We start from the raw sequence: 16,349 nt of genomic DNA, 5'->3' as shown, positions 1-16,349 counted from the left end.
ATCCATTTTTTTCCCCATGAAGGATTATGCTCAGTTTTATTGGATAAATTATTCTTAATTGGTAGGGCTATGTCTTTTGCCCTCTGGAATATTGTACTTTTTGCTCCTTTATAAGTGGTAGCTGCTAAAGTTTATGTAATCCCAATTGTGGTTTCTTGGTACTTGAATCCTTTCTTTCTTTCTTTTTGTTGTATTTTTCTTAGATTTGGAAATTAGATATTGGCTTTAGTATTACCTGGACATTTTTGTATTTCTTTTAAGAGGTGACCAATGGGTTCTTTTCAACTTTACTTTGCCCTGTAGTTCTAAAGAGTTAAGGGCAATTTTCTTTCATGAATTTTGAAATATGTTTAGTCTCTTTTTTGATCATTGGCTTTCATGTAGACCAATGATTCTTAAATTCTCTCTCCTTGATTTGTTTTCTACATCAATTATTTTGCTGTGAAATATATTATTCTTCAATTTTTTCCCCTCATATTTTGATTTTGTTTTAACATTTCTTTTTTCATTTAGTCAATTTTTTTTGGTCCATTCAAATTTTCAAGTAATCTATTGGTTGGTTAAAGTTTTATATTTTTTATTGCCAGACTTTAAATTCCCTTTACAATTTTTTCTTTCATAGTTTTTTCCCTTTTTTTTCCCTCTAACTCTCCCATTTCATTGATAAAAACATTTTTTAATTAAAAAAATAACTATTGCTTTTATCCCTTTCAGGAATTCTAGTTGAACTTGTGTCTAAGCTCTTTTTTTCTCTGAAGATATTTTTGCTTGTGAGAGGCTTTGGAGCCAGTCGCTTGTAAGTTTTGGTTTTAAGTGTTCCCAGCACCATTATAGGTATTTGTGGGGGAATTTTTTCCCTGCTGACTCATTTTTCCAACCTTGCTTCCTGACTTTCAACTTTGTATTAGGTATAGGCCCTGTGTTCTTTTGAAGAGAATATCTGTGCTCTTCTTGACCTGTTTTGTTTTCTTTTGGGACTTTCTGGGATTTTCTTGGATTATTGAGTCTTGTGTTATTCCAGGCTTTCAGATACAGTTCAGACTAGAGACTTTTAAGCTTTTTAGAATCCCTCAAGTATTCTGATCCAGGGTAAAGTCATATCACTGCAAGTTTCTGATCTCATTTTATGTCTTTGCAACACTTTTGACATGCCCCCAATGAGAAGTTCCAATAAATTGCTGTCCACCATCTGGAAAACTGCAGGTTCAGAGGGATTGATGTATAGGTTTCCCTTTGGTCTGGGATTCCTGCCCTGCTCATCCCACTTCAGACTTCAGAGTAGGTTATAGACTGAAATTGAAACTCCTTTCAACTTCTGGGTCAGAGCAATGAACTATAGCTTACTTCTGAATTTTTTCCTTACTCAGTACATGGAATAGGCCTGTTCTCATAGGCACAAGTCCATTCTTCACTCCATATAAGATTTGTTATTTGAAACTTGGCAGTGTTTGATAGAGTTGCCATTTGACCCCTTTTCTGGTAGGCTACTCAGGGTTGAAGTTTCCCATGAATGGGATTGGGATCTCTTCTTTCTTCAGAGCCTTAGTCCTCTTGTAGTTCCTGGGTCTTAGAATGCAATACAGTGCCCCACTGGTCAGACCTTGTACTCACTATCTACACACCCCATCTGGAGATACAGTAAAACCTCATTTTATGCAATTCAACACACATGAATTCAGGATACATAACATAACATAAAACATAAAAGAAAAAAATTAATTACATACTATATCCACGTCATTTTCCAAAGTGGCATAAAGTCTTGCAGCAATTCGCCTATCTATGAGCAATTAATATTTTTCTAATTGTTTAGGAGTGGTTTTATTTGTCTGAAAAGTATTATGTAATTGTGTTTGTAAGCATACCCCCAGGACTTCTTATCTACAGTTACCTTAAATAGAATTTTCTTTTCTGTCTCTTGCGGTTGAATTTTGTTGGTGGTAAATAGAAATGCTGCTAACGTATTGTGTTTATTTTGTGTCCTGAAATTTTAATGAAGTTGTTGTTTCTATTATTTTTTTGGTTGATTCTCTGTGGTTCTCTATGTGTACCATTATATTATCTGATAATGACTTAGATCAGACAACATTTTAGTTGCAAAAAGGATAATATTGACATTCTGGAAATAATCTATTATAAGAAAAAAACATTTTGTCAGGAATTCAATTTTATCTAGAGCCAGCAGAGTTCAATGAAAAGTACATTGATTTGGAAAGTCAGGAATCCTACATTCTAGTCCCTAATTCCTTGTGTGACCTTCAACAAATCACCTAGACTTACCAAGACTCATTTTCTTCATTTTTAAAATGATAAAGCTATATATATATATATATATATATACATATACATATATATGTATATATATATATTGAGCTCTATGTGTGTTTGACATTTTGTCTTTTTAACATGTACACATAATTTTATGTGTATATTTTTATGCCATATTCATTTTAAAGCATCACTTCATATGAATATTGTGTCCAATGATGATTAATAAAACACATCCCTGTTTATTATCCTATGAGATTATTAGCAATGCTCCCCTTTAAATCTTCAGATCACCTCAGTAGACTAGGTGGGTGTTTTTTAGAACTATCATAAATCAGTTTTTATTTCTCATTGGACTCCTTACTATTTTAAATAATTTTAAATTAAGGTTCTTTTTTTTTCCTTTCTAGGAAATTAACCATTTCCTTTCTGTAAATATCTTTGATTCACTGCCTTTGACTAGACTTGAAGGATTAAAGGAGCTCCGAAAGCAACTGGAACAACATAAAGATCAGATGAAAGACCTTTTGAAAAAGTCTCAGGGTATCAGATTCTTGTTTTTTATGTTTTTTAGGCTATAGAAGCTTATTATTTAGAGGAACTCATTAATAAATAATTTTAAATAAAGCAAAAAGGTCTTTTATGATATAAATCTTCCTTCAGTTTAGGTTTGAATATCTCTGATTTTCATAGACAATATTTCTTAGTCAATATTAATTCAGAAGCAAACTTGTGATTTCTTTTATTCAACTTGTTATTTTGTATACATATTAATAACAAAATCAGGCTCCCCATAAGCTTGACATTTTGTTGGTGTTTTTAATATTTATTATTCTTTTCCTAGACTAAGGATTTTTTTTTATGACTTGTTTTTGAAACATTACAAATTTGTGAAATTGACTTTAAGTAGACTGTGACAAATATAGTAAAACTCTTGGTCTCTAATGTACTAATAGTTATTTTTAGCTAAATCATTACACCCTGAATATGGTGAGGGATAATGTATCTTTCCATAGCACTGAGTATGTAAGTTGTATTAAGTTTATCCTTGTTCCTTATTGTCATTACCCTACTAGGGTTTAAGTATAACTCAACTTTAATTTTCTATTATTGTCTTCTTGTCTGCATGTGAATAGAGGAAAGAATGAATACTTCTTGTTAAGGTCTCAGAAAAGGCTTCATAGAAGAGGCAGCATTTGACCTAGGTCCTGAATGGAATATAAAATAAGAGGAAGTCATTCCCTGCTATAATGATGATAAAAGCACCAAATTTGTTTGAGGAAGAGTGAATAGTCCAGTTTGATTAAAGCATAGGCTAAGTAAGGGGGACTTTGTGAATCCTTGAAAGGTAAATTGAAACCAAATTACATGGCACTTGAATGCAAGCTAAGAAGTTGGAATTTTACTCAGTGGTCCTTTAGGAGTCAATAAAAGTTTTTGAGTGTTAAGGTAATATGGTCAAAGTTATATGTCATGTCATTTAATATAGATATAAATAAATTTTGTTTCTGAGTTGAAAGAATTATAATGTACCAAATGTGAAGATTTTTCTCCATGTATTTTGTGATTTGCCATTTTCCTTAATTAATTTTCAATCATCTATTAAATTCTTTTTAGTGCCAATTTTTTAATATATATAATTAAACCAGTTTTTTATCCCTCTTTCCTTCAAAGATTTTTCAACTTCATTTTTAAAAACCATGTTAGATCTTCTTAGATGTATTTTTCTTCTTGAAATTATTAATCTAAGGATAGGACATGATTGTAATGTAAAGATAAAAGAAACCAATAATTTTTTTTTAAATAAAAAAGATGGAGACAGTGAGGATATCTGTCCTTTAAAAATTCAGTGACAAGTCTATTTTTGTTATAAATTTTGTATACCTCTTTATGTGATGACTGGTAAAACTTTCACTCAAACCTAGATCTTTTCCAAGTCCAGGTTGATTATGTTAGCATAAGTAAGTGCCTTTGTTCATTGGGGAGTTGTTTGGGCCTTTGATTTTCTTCTTAAAATTTGTCCCATCAGCTTTTCTTTGTCTATGTTCCATATGTTGCAGTTTGCATTTGTACCATATAAAAGTAGAATTTTTTATTTTATGAGTGTTTTAACCATATTTGATGCACACATTGAGGAGAACATACTTGAAATACAAATCAATAAACACAGACTAAGTGATAACTCTGTATATAAGCATTGAGAAATACAAAAACAAACCAGGTTCTGCCCTCAAGTAGTTCATATTTACTTGAGAAATATAACATAGGAACTGATTAATAAAAACAAGTTGGTTTGCATTCAGTTCTGCTTACAACTTGTTTGACCATTGGCAAGTCATTTAATCTCCCTTGGCTTCAGTTTCCTCAGTTTGAAATGTTTTAAATGGAAAAGATTAAACTAAATAGCTCCTGACAATCCTTAGAGCTCTAGATCTATGATCTAATATGTTATAGTCAAATAATTTAATTGCTTTTTGTGATTTTTATCTCACTTGGTAAAGTATAATAAACTTCTTGTTGATAAGAATTGTTCCTTTTGTCTTTGTGTTCCTAGCCCTTAGCAAATCCTTTGCACAAAGGTGCTTAATAAATGTTTTTTGTTAAAGTGAATCATAGATATGTATGTGTTTATTTTAAATTAAAATGGCATGTTTATAATGATTTTTTTCTCAATCATAATCCTAGACAATCCACAAGATGGCATTATGGTGAAGCTTACTGTGAGCTTACTGCAGCTATCCAAGATGGCAATAAACCATACTGGTGAAAAGGAAGTATTAGGTAAATTTTATTTTACATTTATTATTTACCTAGATTTAGCATTCATTTAAACAGTTTTTTGAGTTCCAAATTCTCTTCTACCTCTTTTCTACCCATTGTGAAGGCAAGAAATATGATATTAATTATACATGTGACATTAACATATTAACCATGTTGCAAAAAAGATGCAACAAGAAAGTGAAAACATTATGCTTCATCTGCATTCAGATTCTATCAGTTCTTTCTTTGGAGGTGGATAGCATTTTCCATTATAAGTCCATCTGAATTCTTTTGGATCATTGTATTGCTGAGAATGGCTTAATCATTCACTATTGATCATTAAACAATATTGCTATTACTGTGTACAATGCTCTGATTTTGCTTCACTTTGCATCAATTCATGTAAATCTTCCCAGATTTTTCTGAAACCATCCTACTTGTCATTTCTTATTGCACAATAGTCCACCACAATGATACAATGCAAGGTAGATTCTTTAGCTTAATCTATGTCTGTACATATTCATGACCAGTTCTTTAGATGTGTGAAGATGGGATTAACTTTCCCCTACCCATTTTTAGATTTAATCACCAGAAGTGTATACACCCCATGTTATCCTTAAGTAAGGGAGGTTCTATTTCCTTCCTATTGCAACTTTGGTGGAACAGCATTTTGAGCAGGTAGAAAAACTTAGTCATGTGGTTCTATTTTTTCAGATAATAAACTTTATAAATATAATACTTGAAGTATTGGATATTAATTTAATTCATACAGATGTTATATATTTTATTGGCATTAGCATTTAGTATATGCCAAAGACTGTAAGCACTGGGGATAAAATACAAGCAGCAAACAAAAAAAAGAGAGAGATAGATCCTGCCTTCAAGGATCTTACTTTCTATGGGAAAACATCACAGAAAAGGAAACTCAAAAGCAGCAAGGAATAATAAAGGTCCTTGAAGTGGGGCATGGTGTCCAGAAAGTTAGATTCGGCTGAGAGTGGAATAAAGGTTGGTTGGCCTGTGACCTCTCCCCATGAAAACCCAAGAAAGAAGTCACCAATGGGAGCAAGGCAGTGGCATGACAGATGGAGGTTTCAGAATAAAATTGCAGCAGAGACCTGGTCTTAAAAGTCTGGAAAGTCAGAAGTACCTTCTAGTGTAAATTTGGACACTGCCCAAGTGGCTGCTGTAACTCTCTTTTTTTAATACTTAAAAATTTTTATTTAATTAATTTACAATATTTTTCCATGGTTACGTGATTCATGTTCTTTCTCTTCCCTCCTCCCACCCCACTCCCATAGCCAATGAGCAATTCCACTGGATTGCTGTAACTCTTGGCAGCTTTCCAGTGTAGTTTTATGTTGTTTGTAATTCATGTGTCAGAAAATTATTCTAATTATGTGTCTTGATTCAGTGTGATTTGGACCAAATTCTTAAACTCTGCTTTTGACTTAATCATTCAATTTAAACAGTTCTCTACAAAGTTTCTACCTCCAAACTGGCAAATCTGATAATTTTTTTCTTACTCCTCATCCTTCTTGACCTCTCTGCTACATTGCATTCTGCTGATTATCTACTTTTCCTGGGGACCCTGTCTTTTCCCCTTTGGGATTTTGTGACCTGGTTTTCCTCCTACTTCTCAGACTATACCTCCATCATTTTTATTCATTAATTAATATCCATTAACTCTTGATTCCCCCCCCCCAACCTCTTTTCTATCACTTGGTCTCTGTCTGATGACCTCATCCATTTCAATAGGTTTAATTAATCATCTCTATGAAGGTAACTCACAGATCTATATATCCAGCCTCAGTGTTTCCTCTGAGCTCCAGTTTAGTTCAGGTCCACATCTTCTCTCACTTTTACTAGTGAATGGTCTCCTGATTGTTCTCTTTGTCTTGCATCCCCTTTAATTAACTTTAATTCATCTTCTATATATCTCCATCCTCATTTACTCAGTTGGAAATTGAATTGTTCTATATATGTGAAGTTTCCAGATAACTGAAACATAACCTTTTTGATACTAAACTTTTTTGGTTTTAACAATTTTAGATTGAAATATTTGTGAAATAATTTTAATTTTCTTGTCTTTTTAAATGGAATATGCCAAATAGCATTTAGTTCTTGAAGACTCAGGATTATAACTATGACCATTAGTTAACATACAAGGCTATAATTATGAAATGTATGCTACTTCTGGTACAAACTAGGGATGTGATATAGGCTAGATACAGAACCATTCCAAACCTTAGTTTCCTCATTTGCAAAATAAAGTAGTTCAGTAATTTCTGAGATCTCTTTCAACTTTATTATCAATGGATTTTTAGTTTGTAAGATTTCAGTAACTTCATGTTCTCAGATTGTATGTAATCTCAATTATATAGAGGTCTTCTCCAGTAATCCAGATTGCAACCCATCTATTCCTGTACATATATTCCATGTATACATCTCATTGCATTGCATCTTGGTCATAGGGACAGCTAAATGGTGCATTGGAGAGTGTGGTAGATATGAAGTCACAAAGACCTGAGTCCAAATCCTGCCCTACACACTTACTCGATTTTTGACTCTGCCAAAACATTTAATCTCTGTCTGCTTCAGTTTCTTCATTTGTAAAATGAGGAGTAGGAGGGGTATAAGCTCCTCAAGGTTGTAACAAGTAAAAAATGAAATACTGTTTGTAAAGCCCTTTACATATATTAAAGTGCCATACAAATTCCAGTTATTTATTGCATACATTCTGTACATTTACACATGGATACCTGAGGCCATAATGAGGCCATAATAATCTTGTATGAGGATTATTCCATTTTCTTGACATTCTTTACTTTTGCTTTGAATTTCTCTACTTACTATCTGTTGAATCTTGCTTATGCCCATTATTCCTCTCCATTGCCTTCTCTCTGATTTACTTTTAGTTCATTGAAGACTTTAAGTTTCATGACTTAACCATAAATATCTCGCATTATACTATTGGCATTGGAAAGATGGATTTTGTGTCTTGGAGAAATTTGAGATCTCTAATCATATTTATTTAGACAGACATTTATTACAACTCTACTATATTATGATATTGTGTTAAAACAAGTTTCATTTGTAAGTTCTTTCAGCTTTCCAGAGTATAATATATCATTTTTCTCTCTCCTTTCATTCATACTCAAATGCACATCCTACTCTCTAGTTTGTGGATTTTTATATAGACATAGATCATCACAGTTTAAGAGTGCTACTCCTTTTCTCTTTCCAATAGAACTATATCTTTTGAATGATATATATCCTTTCTACTCCTGTATTCTAAGTATACATCTTACTACACGGAGTCTTGGTGATATCTATGAATACATCACTTATGTTAAGGACATAATTAGTTTTTCTGTCACCTCTCCATTGTTTAAGTGCTGAATGCCCTCTGTGGAAATGAAGTGTTCCAGGTCTTAACAACCCATTCATTGATACTCTTAAGTTGATGTTAAGAGATAAATTTGAGGTCATTCAAGTCCTAAATAAGTTTGTTTCTTTACTTAGCTCTAATTCTTGCAATATAGTTGAACCTTGAATTGTGAAAAGTATGCTTTTCTTGGCATTAGGAGATTATTTTACTTATTTTAACTCTGTAATAACTCTTCAGAAATTCCAGCTTATACTAAAATGGTGTTTTTGTTTGTAGAAGCCATTGGAACTTGCTTGGGAGAAGTGGGTCCTATAGATTTTTCTACCATAGCTATTCAGCATGGTAAAGATGCATCTTACTCCAAGGCCCTTGACTTATTTGAGGATAAAGACCTTCAGTGGACCTTCATAATGCTCACATACCTAAATAATGCACTGGTTGAAGATTGGTGAGTGCTTAATGATAGTTTCTATGCAATACTGCTTAATTTATCTCTCTTCTAGGAAATAAGAGTGTATGTAAGTGCATTTTCCATGTAAATGGATCTTTAGTATCAAATTCCTTTAAAAAAATTTAGTCACTTTTGATAGAAACCTTCCTAGAGTACATCATATATTTCTCTGCTTTCTCAGAGTATACTGAATATAATTCAAGCTTTTGTAGAGATTCGGAGTTAGGATTTTCAGTTATTGAGTTGGACTAGGATATAGTAGCTTTACTTTTTCCATGGTTATCAGACCATGTCCAACTATTTCTGCTATTAATATAAATGTCTCCTATACCTTTTCCTATTTTGCATTATTTTTAATGTATTCTGATCTGAGAAATCAGATAATCAGGTTTGTTTTATATATGTATCTGAGGTTAGACTTGAACTCAGGTCTTTCTAACTCTAGGCCTAGCTCTTTATCCACTGTACCACCTAGCTGCTTTGAGGAGGAGGAGGCCTATATAAACAAGTAGAGATGAAAACAAAACCAGAACTGATTAATTATGAGAGGTCATTTTGAGGTTGTGAAACTGAATGACTGGTAGGATGGTGGTCCCTTTAATGGTAATATAGAAATTCATTAGAAGAACAGATTTGGGAAAAGATTATAGTTCTCCTTTGGATATGCTGAATATAAGATGTTTGGGGACATCCAGTTTGAAATGTTTAATAGGGAGCTGGTTATGTTGGATTGAAGGTCAGAAGAATAATTAGGGATGGTTATAAAGATATTCATACAGAGACCGATTGAATTCTTGGTAGATGATGAAATCACTAGTGAGAGAATAGGAATAAAAGAGAAGGGGGCCCTTGGGATATACTCATAATTAGTGACATGGATGAAAATTTAGCAAAGCAAACTAAGGAGTTGTCAGATGGGTAGTTAGAAATTGTGTTTCAGAGAGAGAAAGACAGGAGTGAGTATGAAGTCAGTGTAATTCAGTAGCTATTTCATCTATTTAAGATTTTTTCAAGCTCAAATTTTGATACTCTATATTCTTTATTCTTTATTTTTTTATTTTTTAAAACATTATTTTATTTGGTCATTTTCATACATTATTCATTGGAAACAGATCATTTTCTTTTCCTCTCCGCCCTCCCCCCCGCCACTCCCTCCCTAGCCAACGCGCGATTCGTCTGGGTATCCCTAGTGTCCTTGCTCTGAACCCATTTCCTTGTTTTTGGTATTTGCATTAGGGTGCTCATTTAGCATCTCTCCTCGATCATGTCCCCTCAACCTCTGTAGTCAAGCAGTTGCTTTTCCTTGATATTTTTACTCCCTCAGTTTGTCCTCTGCTTGAGGATAGTTTTTTTTTTTTCTCGTAGATCGCTGCAGATTGTTCAGGGACATTGTAAAGCCATTACTGGAGAAGTCCATTACGTTCTCTTGTACCACAATGTGTCAGTCTCTGTGTACAATGTTCTCCTGGTTCTGCTCCTCTTACTCTGCATCACTTCCTTGAGGTTGTTCCAGTCTCCATGGAATTCCTCCCCTTTATTATTCCTTTTAGCACAATAGTATTCCATCGCCAACATATACCACAATTTGTTCAGCCATTCCCCAATTGAAGGGCATCCCCTCATTTTCCAATTTTTGGCCACCACAAAGAGCGCAGCTATGAATATTTTTGTACAAGTCTTTTTCCTTATTATCTCTTTGGGGTACAAACCAAGCAATGCTATGGCTGGATCAAAGGGCAGACAGTCTTTTATCGCCCTTTGGGCATAGTTCCAAATTGCCCTCCAAAATGGTTGGATCAATTCACAACTCCACCAGCAATGAATTACTGTCCCAACTTTGCCAAATCCCCTCCAACATTCATTTCTTTCCTTTGCTGTCATGTTAGCCAATCTTCTAGGTGTGAGGTGATACCTCAGAGTTGTTTTGATTTGCATCTCTCTGATTATAAGAGATTTAGAACACTTTTTCATGTGCTTAGTAATAGTTTTGATTTCTTTAACTGAAAATTGCCTATTTATGTCCCTTGCCCATTTATCAATTGGAGAATGGCTTGATTGTTTTGTACAATTGGTTTAGCATTTTATACATTTGACTAATTAGATCTTTTTCAGAGGTTTTTGAAATGAAGATTGTTTCCCAATTTGTTGCTTCCCTTCTAATTTTGAATGCATTAGTTTTGTTTGTATAAAAACTTTTTAATTTGATTTAATCAAAATTATCAATTTTACATTTTGTGATTTTTTTTTCCCCTAGCTCTTGCTTGGTTTTAAAGTCTTTCCTTTCCCAAAGATCGGACAAATATACTATTCTGTGTTTGGCTAATTTGCTTATAGTTTCCTTCTTCATATTCAGGTCATTCACCCATTCTGATTTTATCTTGCTGTAGGGTGTGAGATGTTGATCCAAACCTAATCTCTCTCACACTGTCTTCCAATTTACCCAGCAGTTTTTATCAAAAAGAGGGTTTTGGTCCCCAAAACTGGGATCTTTCGGCTTATCATAGACTGTCTTGCTAAGGTAATTTACCCCAAGTCTATTCCACTGATCTTCCCTTCTGTCTCTTAGCCAGTACCAAATTGTTTTGATGACCACTGCTTTATAGTATAGTTTGAGATCTGGGACTGCAAGTCCTCCTTCCTTTGCATTTTTTTTTTCATGATTTCTCTGGATATCCTTGATCTTTTGTTATTCCAAATGAACTTTGTTATGGTTTTTTCTAACTCAATAAAAAAGTTTTTTTGGTATTTCAATGGGTATGGCTCTAGATAAGTAAATTAATTTGGGCAGGATTGTCATTTTTATTATGTTAGCTCATCCCACCCATGAGCAATCAATGTTTTTCCAATTGTTTAGGTCTAGTTTTAATTGTGTGGAGAGTGTTTTGTAGTTGTGTTCATATAGTTCCTGTGTTTGTCTCGGCAGAGAGATTCCTAAGTATTTTATATTGTCTCGGGTGACTTTAAATGAAATTTCGCTTTCTAATTCTTGCTGCTGAACTGGGTTGGAGATATATAGATGTGCTGATGACTTATGCGGATTTATTTTGTATCCTGCAACTTTGCTAAAATTGTTGATTGTTTCGATTAGCTTTTTGGTTGATTCCCTAGGATTCTTTAAGTAAATCATCATATCATCCGCAAAGAGTGACAGCGTGGTCTTCTCATTGCCAATTTTAATACCTTCAATTTCTTTTTCTTCTCTAATTGCTACTGCTAGTGTTCTAGAGTACAATGTTAAATATTAAAGGTGATAATGGGCATCCTTGTTTGACTCCTGATCTTATTGGGAAGGCTTCTAGTTTATCCCCATTGTAGATGATATTTGCTGATGGTTTTAGCTATATACTGTTTATTATTTTTAGGAAAGGCCCTTCTATTCCTATGCTTTCTAGTGTTTTCAATAGGAATGGGTGTTATATTTTATCAAAGGCTTTTTCTGCATCTATTGAGATAATCATGTGATTTTTGTCGGTTTGTTTGTTAATATGGTCAATTATGTGGATGGTTTTCCTAATATTGAACCATCCTTGCATTCCTGGTATGAATCCTACCTGGTCATAGTGAATAACTCTTGTGATGACTTGCTGGAGTCTTTTTGCTAGTATCCTATTTAAGATTTTTGCATCTATATTCATTAGGGAGATTGGCGTATAGTTTTCTTTCTCTGTTTTTGACCTGCCTGGCTTTGGGATCAGTACCATATTTGTGTCATAAAATGAATTTGATAGAACTCCTTCTTGGCTTATTCTGTCAAATAGTTTGTATAGTATTGGGGTTAGCTGTTCTTTGAATGTTTGATAGAATTCATTTGTGAATCCATCTGGACTTGGGGATTTTTTCTTAGTGAGTTCTTTGATGTCTTGTTCAGTTTCTTTTTCTGATATGGGGTTTGAACAAACATTTATCAAAACTTATTATAAATCAAGCAAGGATGTCAAAGAAATTAGAAGTCATTAAACTTTACATAAGTATCCATTTGAGCTGCATGTTAACCTAGGAAACCACAGATTAATATTGCCTATGTATTTTTATTTATTTTGTTAAATATTTCCCAATCAGGGAGTGTTATGTCTTGTTTTTCAAGCCTCTGGTATAGCGAATATAGAGTTGGTTTCCTTGTACCCAGGAAAATCTGAGTTTAAGTTCTTCCTGGGATACATGGTGGCCAGTTGACCATTCTCAGTGCTTTAGGCAACTCTTCTAAGATTATAAGCAAATCAGATGATGATCAACAGAGGGAGTTGCCTTCACATTTACTCAGTAAAATCAATGATACAAACTGGGAAAAAAACCCATAAATATCTGGAAAATTGAGCCTGTAGGATATAACAAAGATATCTAAGATGTGGTGTGTCTTCCTTTTTGGAGCTTATGATATGGGAGTGGCCAGAAGCGAATATGACATGTCTAAAAATAAATATAATACAAAATAGAACATAGATGTATATGAGAAGTAAAGTTCAAGGTCAAAGAAAGGAGATATAGTTTAAGTCTTAAAAAATTTATAGTAGTAGTACCTTAAATATCACTTGACTCAATATAGTTAGTAATTGCATATTCTTTTAAAATTGAAGCATCATGTTGAATCCTTTGATCATTATAATTTCATTATTGTATTAATTGACCAGATATAAATTCATCAATATGTATCAAATTCTTTCATATATACTTCAAAATACAAGTTTTTATATTTTCTAAGGAATTTTTATATTATTTGTTAATATTTGTCAGAAGCACTAATGTGGAATGTGTTAAAGGTACTGTTTCAAATGTGTATATTTTTCAGTGTTAAGGTTCGGTCAGCAGCTGTTGCCTGTTTGAAAAATATTTTAGCCACAAAAACTGGACATAATTTCTGGGAAATTTATAAGAAAACAACCGATCCTATGCTTATGTACTTACAACCTTTCAGAACATCTAGGAAAAAGGTATGTTTAATCCTTGCTTGGTATCTTCTGTATCCCAATGTTAGACTAGGCATCATAGAAGATAGAGGACAGATATGAGATGCAGTTCTTTTCAAAGAATTTATCCTACTCTACTGTAAGTGAAAGATAGAATTAAAATTGTGCAGTTTACTTACTAGTGAGCAACAAAAAACACAGGACTGCTATGGCTCTGAAGATAGACAATTTCTCTGTAATAATTTCACATATTTTATCTCTTGGTCCTCAGAAAAACCTTGTGAAGAAGAGGAGATTGAGTAACTTGTGGGATTTATGAGAGAAAATAGGTTTCATTATTGCTTTCATATGACTTGAACCTTTCTTTCCAGTTTCTAGAAGTTCCTGGAATTGACAAAGAAAATTCTTTGGAAAGCTTGGATGATCCAAATTTGTGGATTCCTCATGAAGAAAGCCATGATATTTGGATCAAGACATTGACATGTACACTTTTGAACAGCGGGGGCATAAAAAGTGAAATTCTTTTATTACTAAAGCCGTTGTGTGAAGTAAGGAAAATACATCTTACCTCCAACATTCTACTTGGCTTAAATCCCATCCATCTTTTGCGTTTTTCTTTAAAATTCCTCTTATTTTGCATAAACTTTGCTTCTTTTATTCTACATTTCACTTGTGGTCACAGTCGTTCAGAAAAGTGTTACAAATATTCATAATTGATTTTAATGTTACTGGTGGGCATCCTTGCTCCTTTGGCATATCTTCTTTGTGTATCATCATTGTCATCCTACTTTGTAGTTCCCTATTAAAAATGTACATTTTCTTCTAGTTTAAATTTTATATCCTGTTTAGTCCTTTTAGCTTAATGCCATACTATTCTTGTCATACACATCATATAAAGTTTGTCATAAATTATTCCTTGATAATCTCTGATTTGTAGATTTTTAAAACAAAGTAGACTATTTTAAAAAATCCTTACCTTCAGTCTTAGAAACAATCATTTCTAAGGCAGAAGAGTGATAAAGGATAAACAGTTGGGGTAGGCATTTGGGAATCTTGTCCAGAGTCACATATCTGTGAAGTGTCTGAGGCCAGGTTTGAACCCAGGAACTCCCATTTTCTATACCTGACTCTATCCACTGAACTGGCTGCTCCAATTAGGGAGACTATGAAAAACATGTATTTTTATTGTTTTGCTAGTATGACTTTCCCCAGATTGACTGTTGTAAATGTGCAAAATTGACAGTTTTGGATTTCCCATTTTGCACTATGCATTATTTTCATAGTATTCCAAAGGAAGTGTCTGTTTCTTAGAAGACTACATATTTATATATTAATAGCTTCCATTTATAAAGCATCATTTATTGAAAAGCCATAAATATATGTGATTATTAAATATTAACTATCATCGGGATCAGGTAGCTTTTCCAAGTCTTAGAGATTTTAAGGGCATTGATTTGTTTGATAATAGTTATATTGCACTGGTGCCATTTTTGTTACCAATTATTTTAATATGCTTTGTGGTTGTGTCTGAATTGATTTTTTTGGCTAATATTTTCACAAACTTTTGATGGATAACCTTTGTGTTTTGTTTTTTTTAAGTGTGATAGACCCATGGAAAGGAATAAAAATGTGAAATTTAACAACGTGTTTTTGTCTACACCCATGACTAAATGTGTTTGTGTTTTTTAGGTAAAATCTGACTTTTGTCAGTATGTGCTTCCATATTTGATTCATGATATTTTGCTCCACGATACAAATAAGTCTTGGCGAAATCTCTTATCTGTACATATCCAGGGATTTTTTACCAACTGTTTCAGATATTCCTCACAATCCAGCCGATCCACAACTCCTGCAAATTTAGATTCAGGTGAGAAAAGCTTCTGTAATTTAAATATTATTAAAATAGAACCATATTTGCTTTTATATAAAGAGTTAAACCTTGATTATCTATGCCAATGGAGAAGGAATAATATCCAAGAAAATACAAAACAACATTTGTTCTAAAAGATGAAAACTTTTAAGTATTTTGTTCTCATTTGACTTAATGATGAATTTTGTGGAATTTTGGGAGCAGCAGATTTCTTTTCTGGATATATCTTTCTTAAGTTAATTTTGAAATTACTTTGTATTTCCTAAATATACTTTTAAGTAATTATAGTAGACATGGATAATATAAATGTGAGACGGAAGGGGAAATCTACCAGAGGATTAAAAACTGACATATGTGGTCTAAAGAATCATATTCTATATTATATAAGCAAGAACTTAGTATAAATATCTTTATGCTTTTGATTTATTATATATGGAATAATTATATATTAGTATAAATACCATTTGTATAATTCTAGAAATAATATAAATTAAAATATTATTTTAAAAGTTTTTTATTTCATTTGTTTGTTAATAACTTCCCTGATAACCTGAAATTATTTTTATCATTTTCATTATTCATTTTCTTAAAATAGTTTTTTGTCTTTGATATAGACACAGACTAATGGCCATAGCAATAAAATTTCAAACATTAGATAGCATTACTTGTACATATTAGTATGGATTATTATTTTGCTATGATTAG

General features: G+C 32.8%; 1 protein-coding gene across 3 annotated transcripts in view; it reads left to right on the top strand.

Moving 5' to 3' along the window:
* Positions 1-16,349, top strand: part of ATM (ATM serine/threonine kinase) — a 166,829-nt gene that overhangs the window by 85,788 nt on the left and 64,692 nt on the right. For all 3 annotated transcript variants that reach the window (XM_056794437.1, XM_056794435.1, XM_056794436.1), the window contains exons 32-37: positions 2,679-2,811; positions 4,954-5,049; positions 8,696-8,867; positions 13,657-13,798; positions 14,146-14,322; positions 15,464-15,641. In XM_056794437.1, the coding sequence (XP_056650415.1) occupies positions 2,679-2,811; positions 4,954-5,049; positions 8,696-8,867; positions 13,657-13,798; positions 14,146-14,322; positions 15,464-15,641 (898 nt within the window). The remainder of the gene's footprint in view (positions 1-2,678; positions 2,812-4,953; positions 5,050-8,695; positions 8,868-13,656; positions 13,799-14,145; positions 14,323-15,463; positions 15,642-16,349) is intronic.

This window comes from Monodelphis domestica, chromosome 4 (assembly GCF_027887165.1).
Source record: "Monodelphis domestica isolate mMonDom1 chromosome 4, mMonDom1.pri, whole genome shotgun sequence".
Classification (NCBI taxonomy): domain Eukaryota; kingdom Metazoa; phylum Chordata; class Mammalia; order Didelphimorphia; family Didelphidae; genus Monodelphis; species Monodelphis domestica.
The sequence above is the reverse complement of the archived record's forward strand: the minus strand, read 5'-3'. Positions and strand labels throughout refer to the sequence as shown.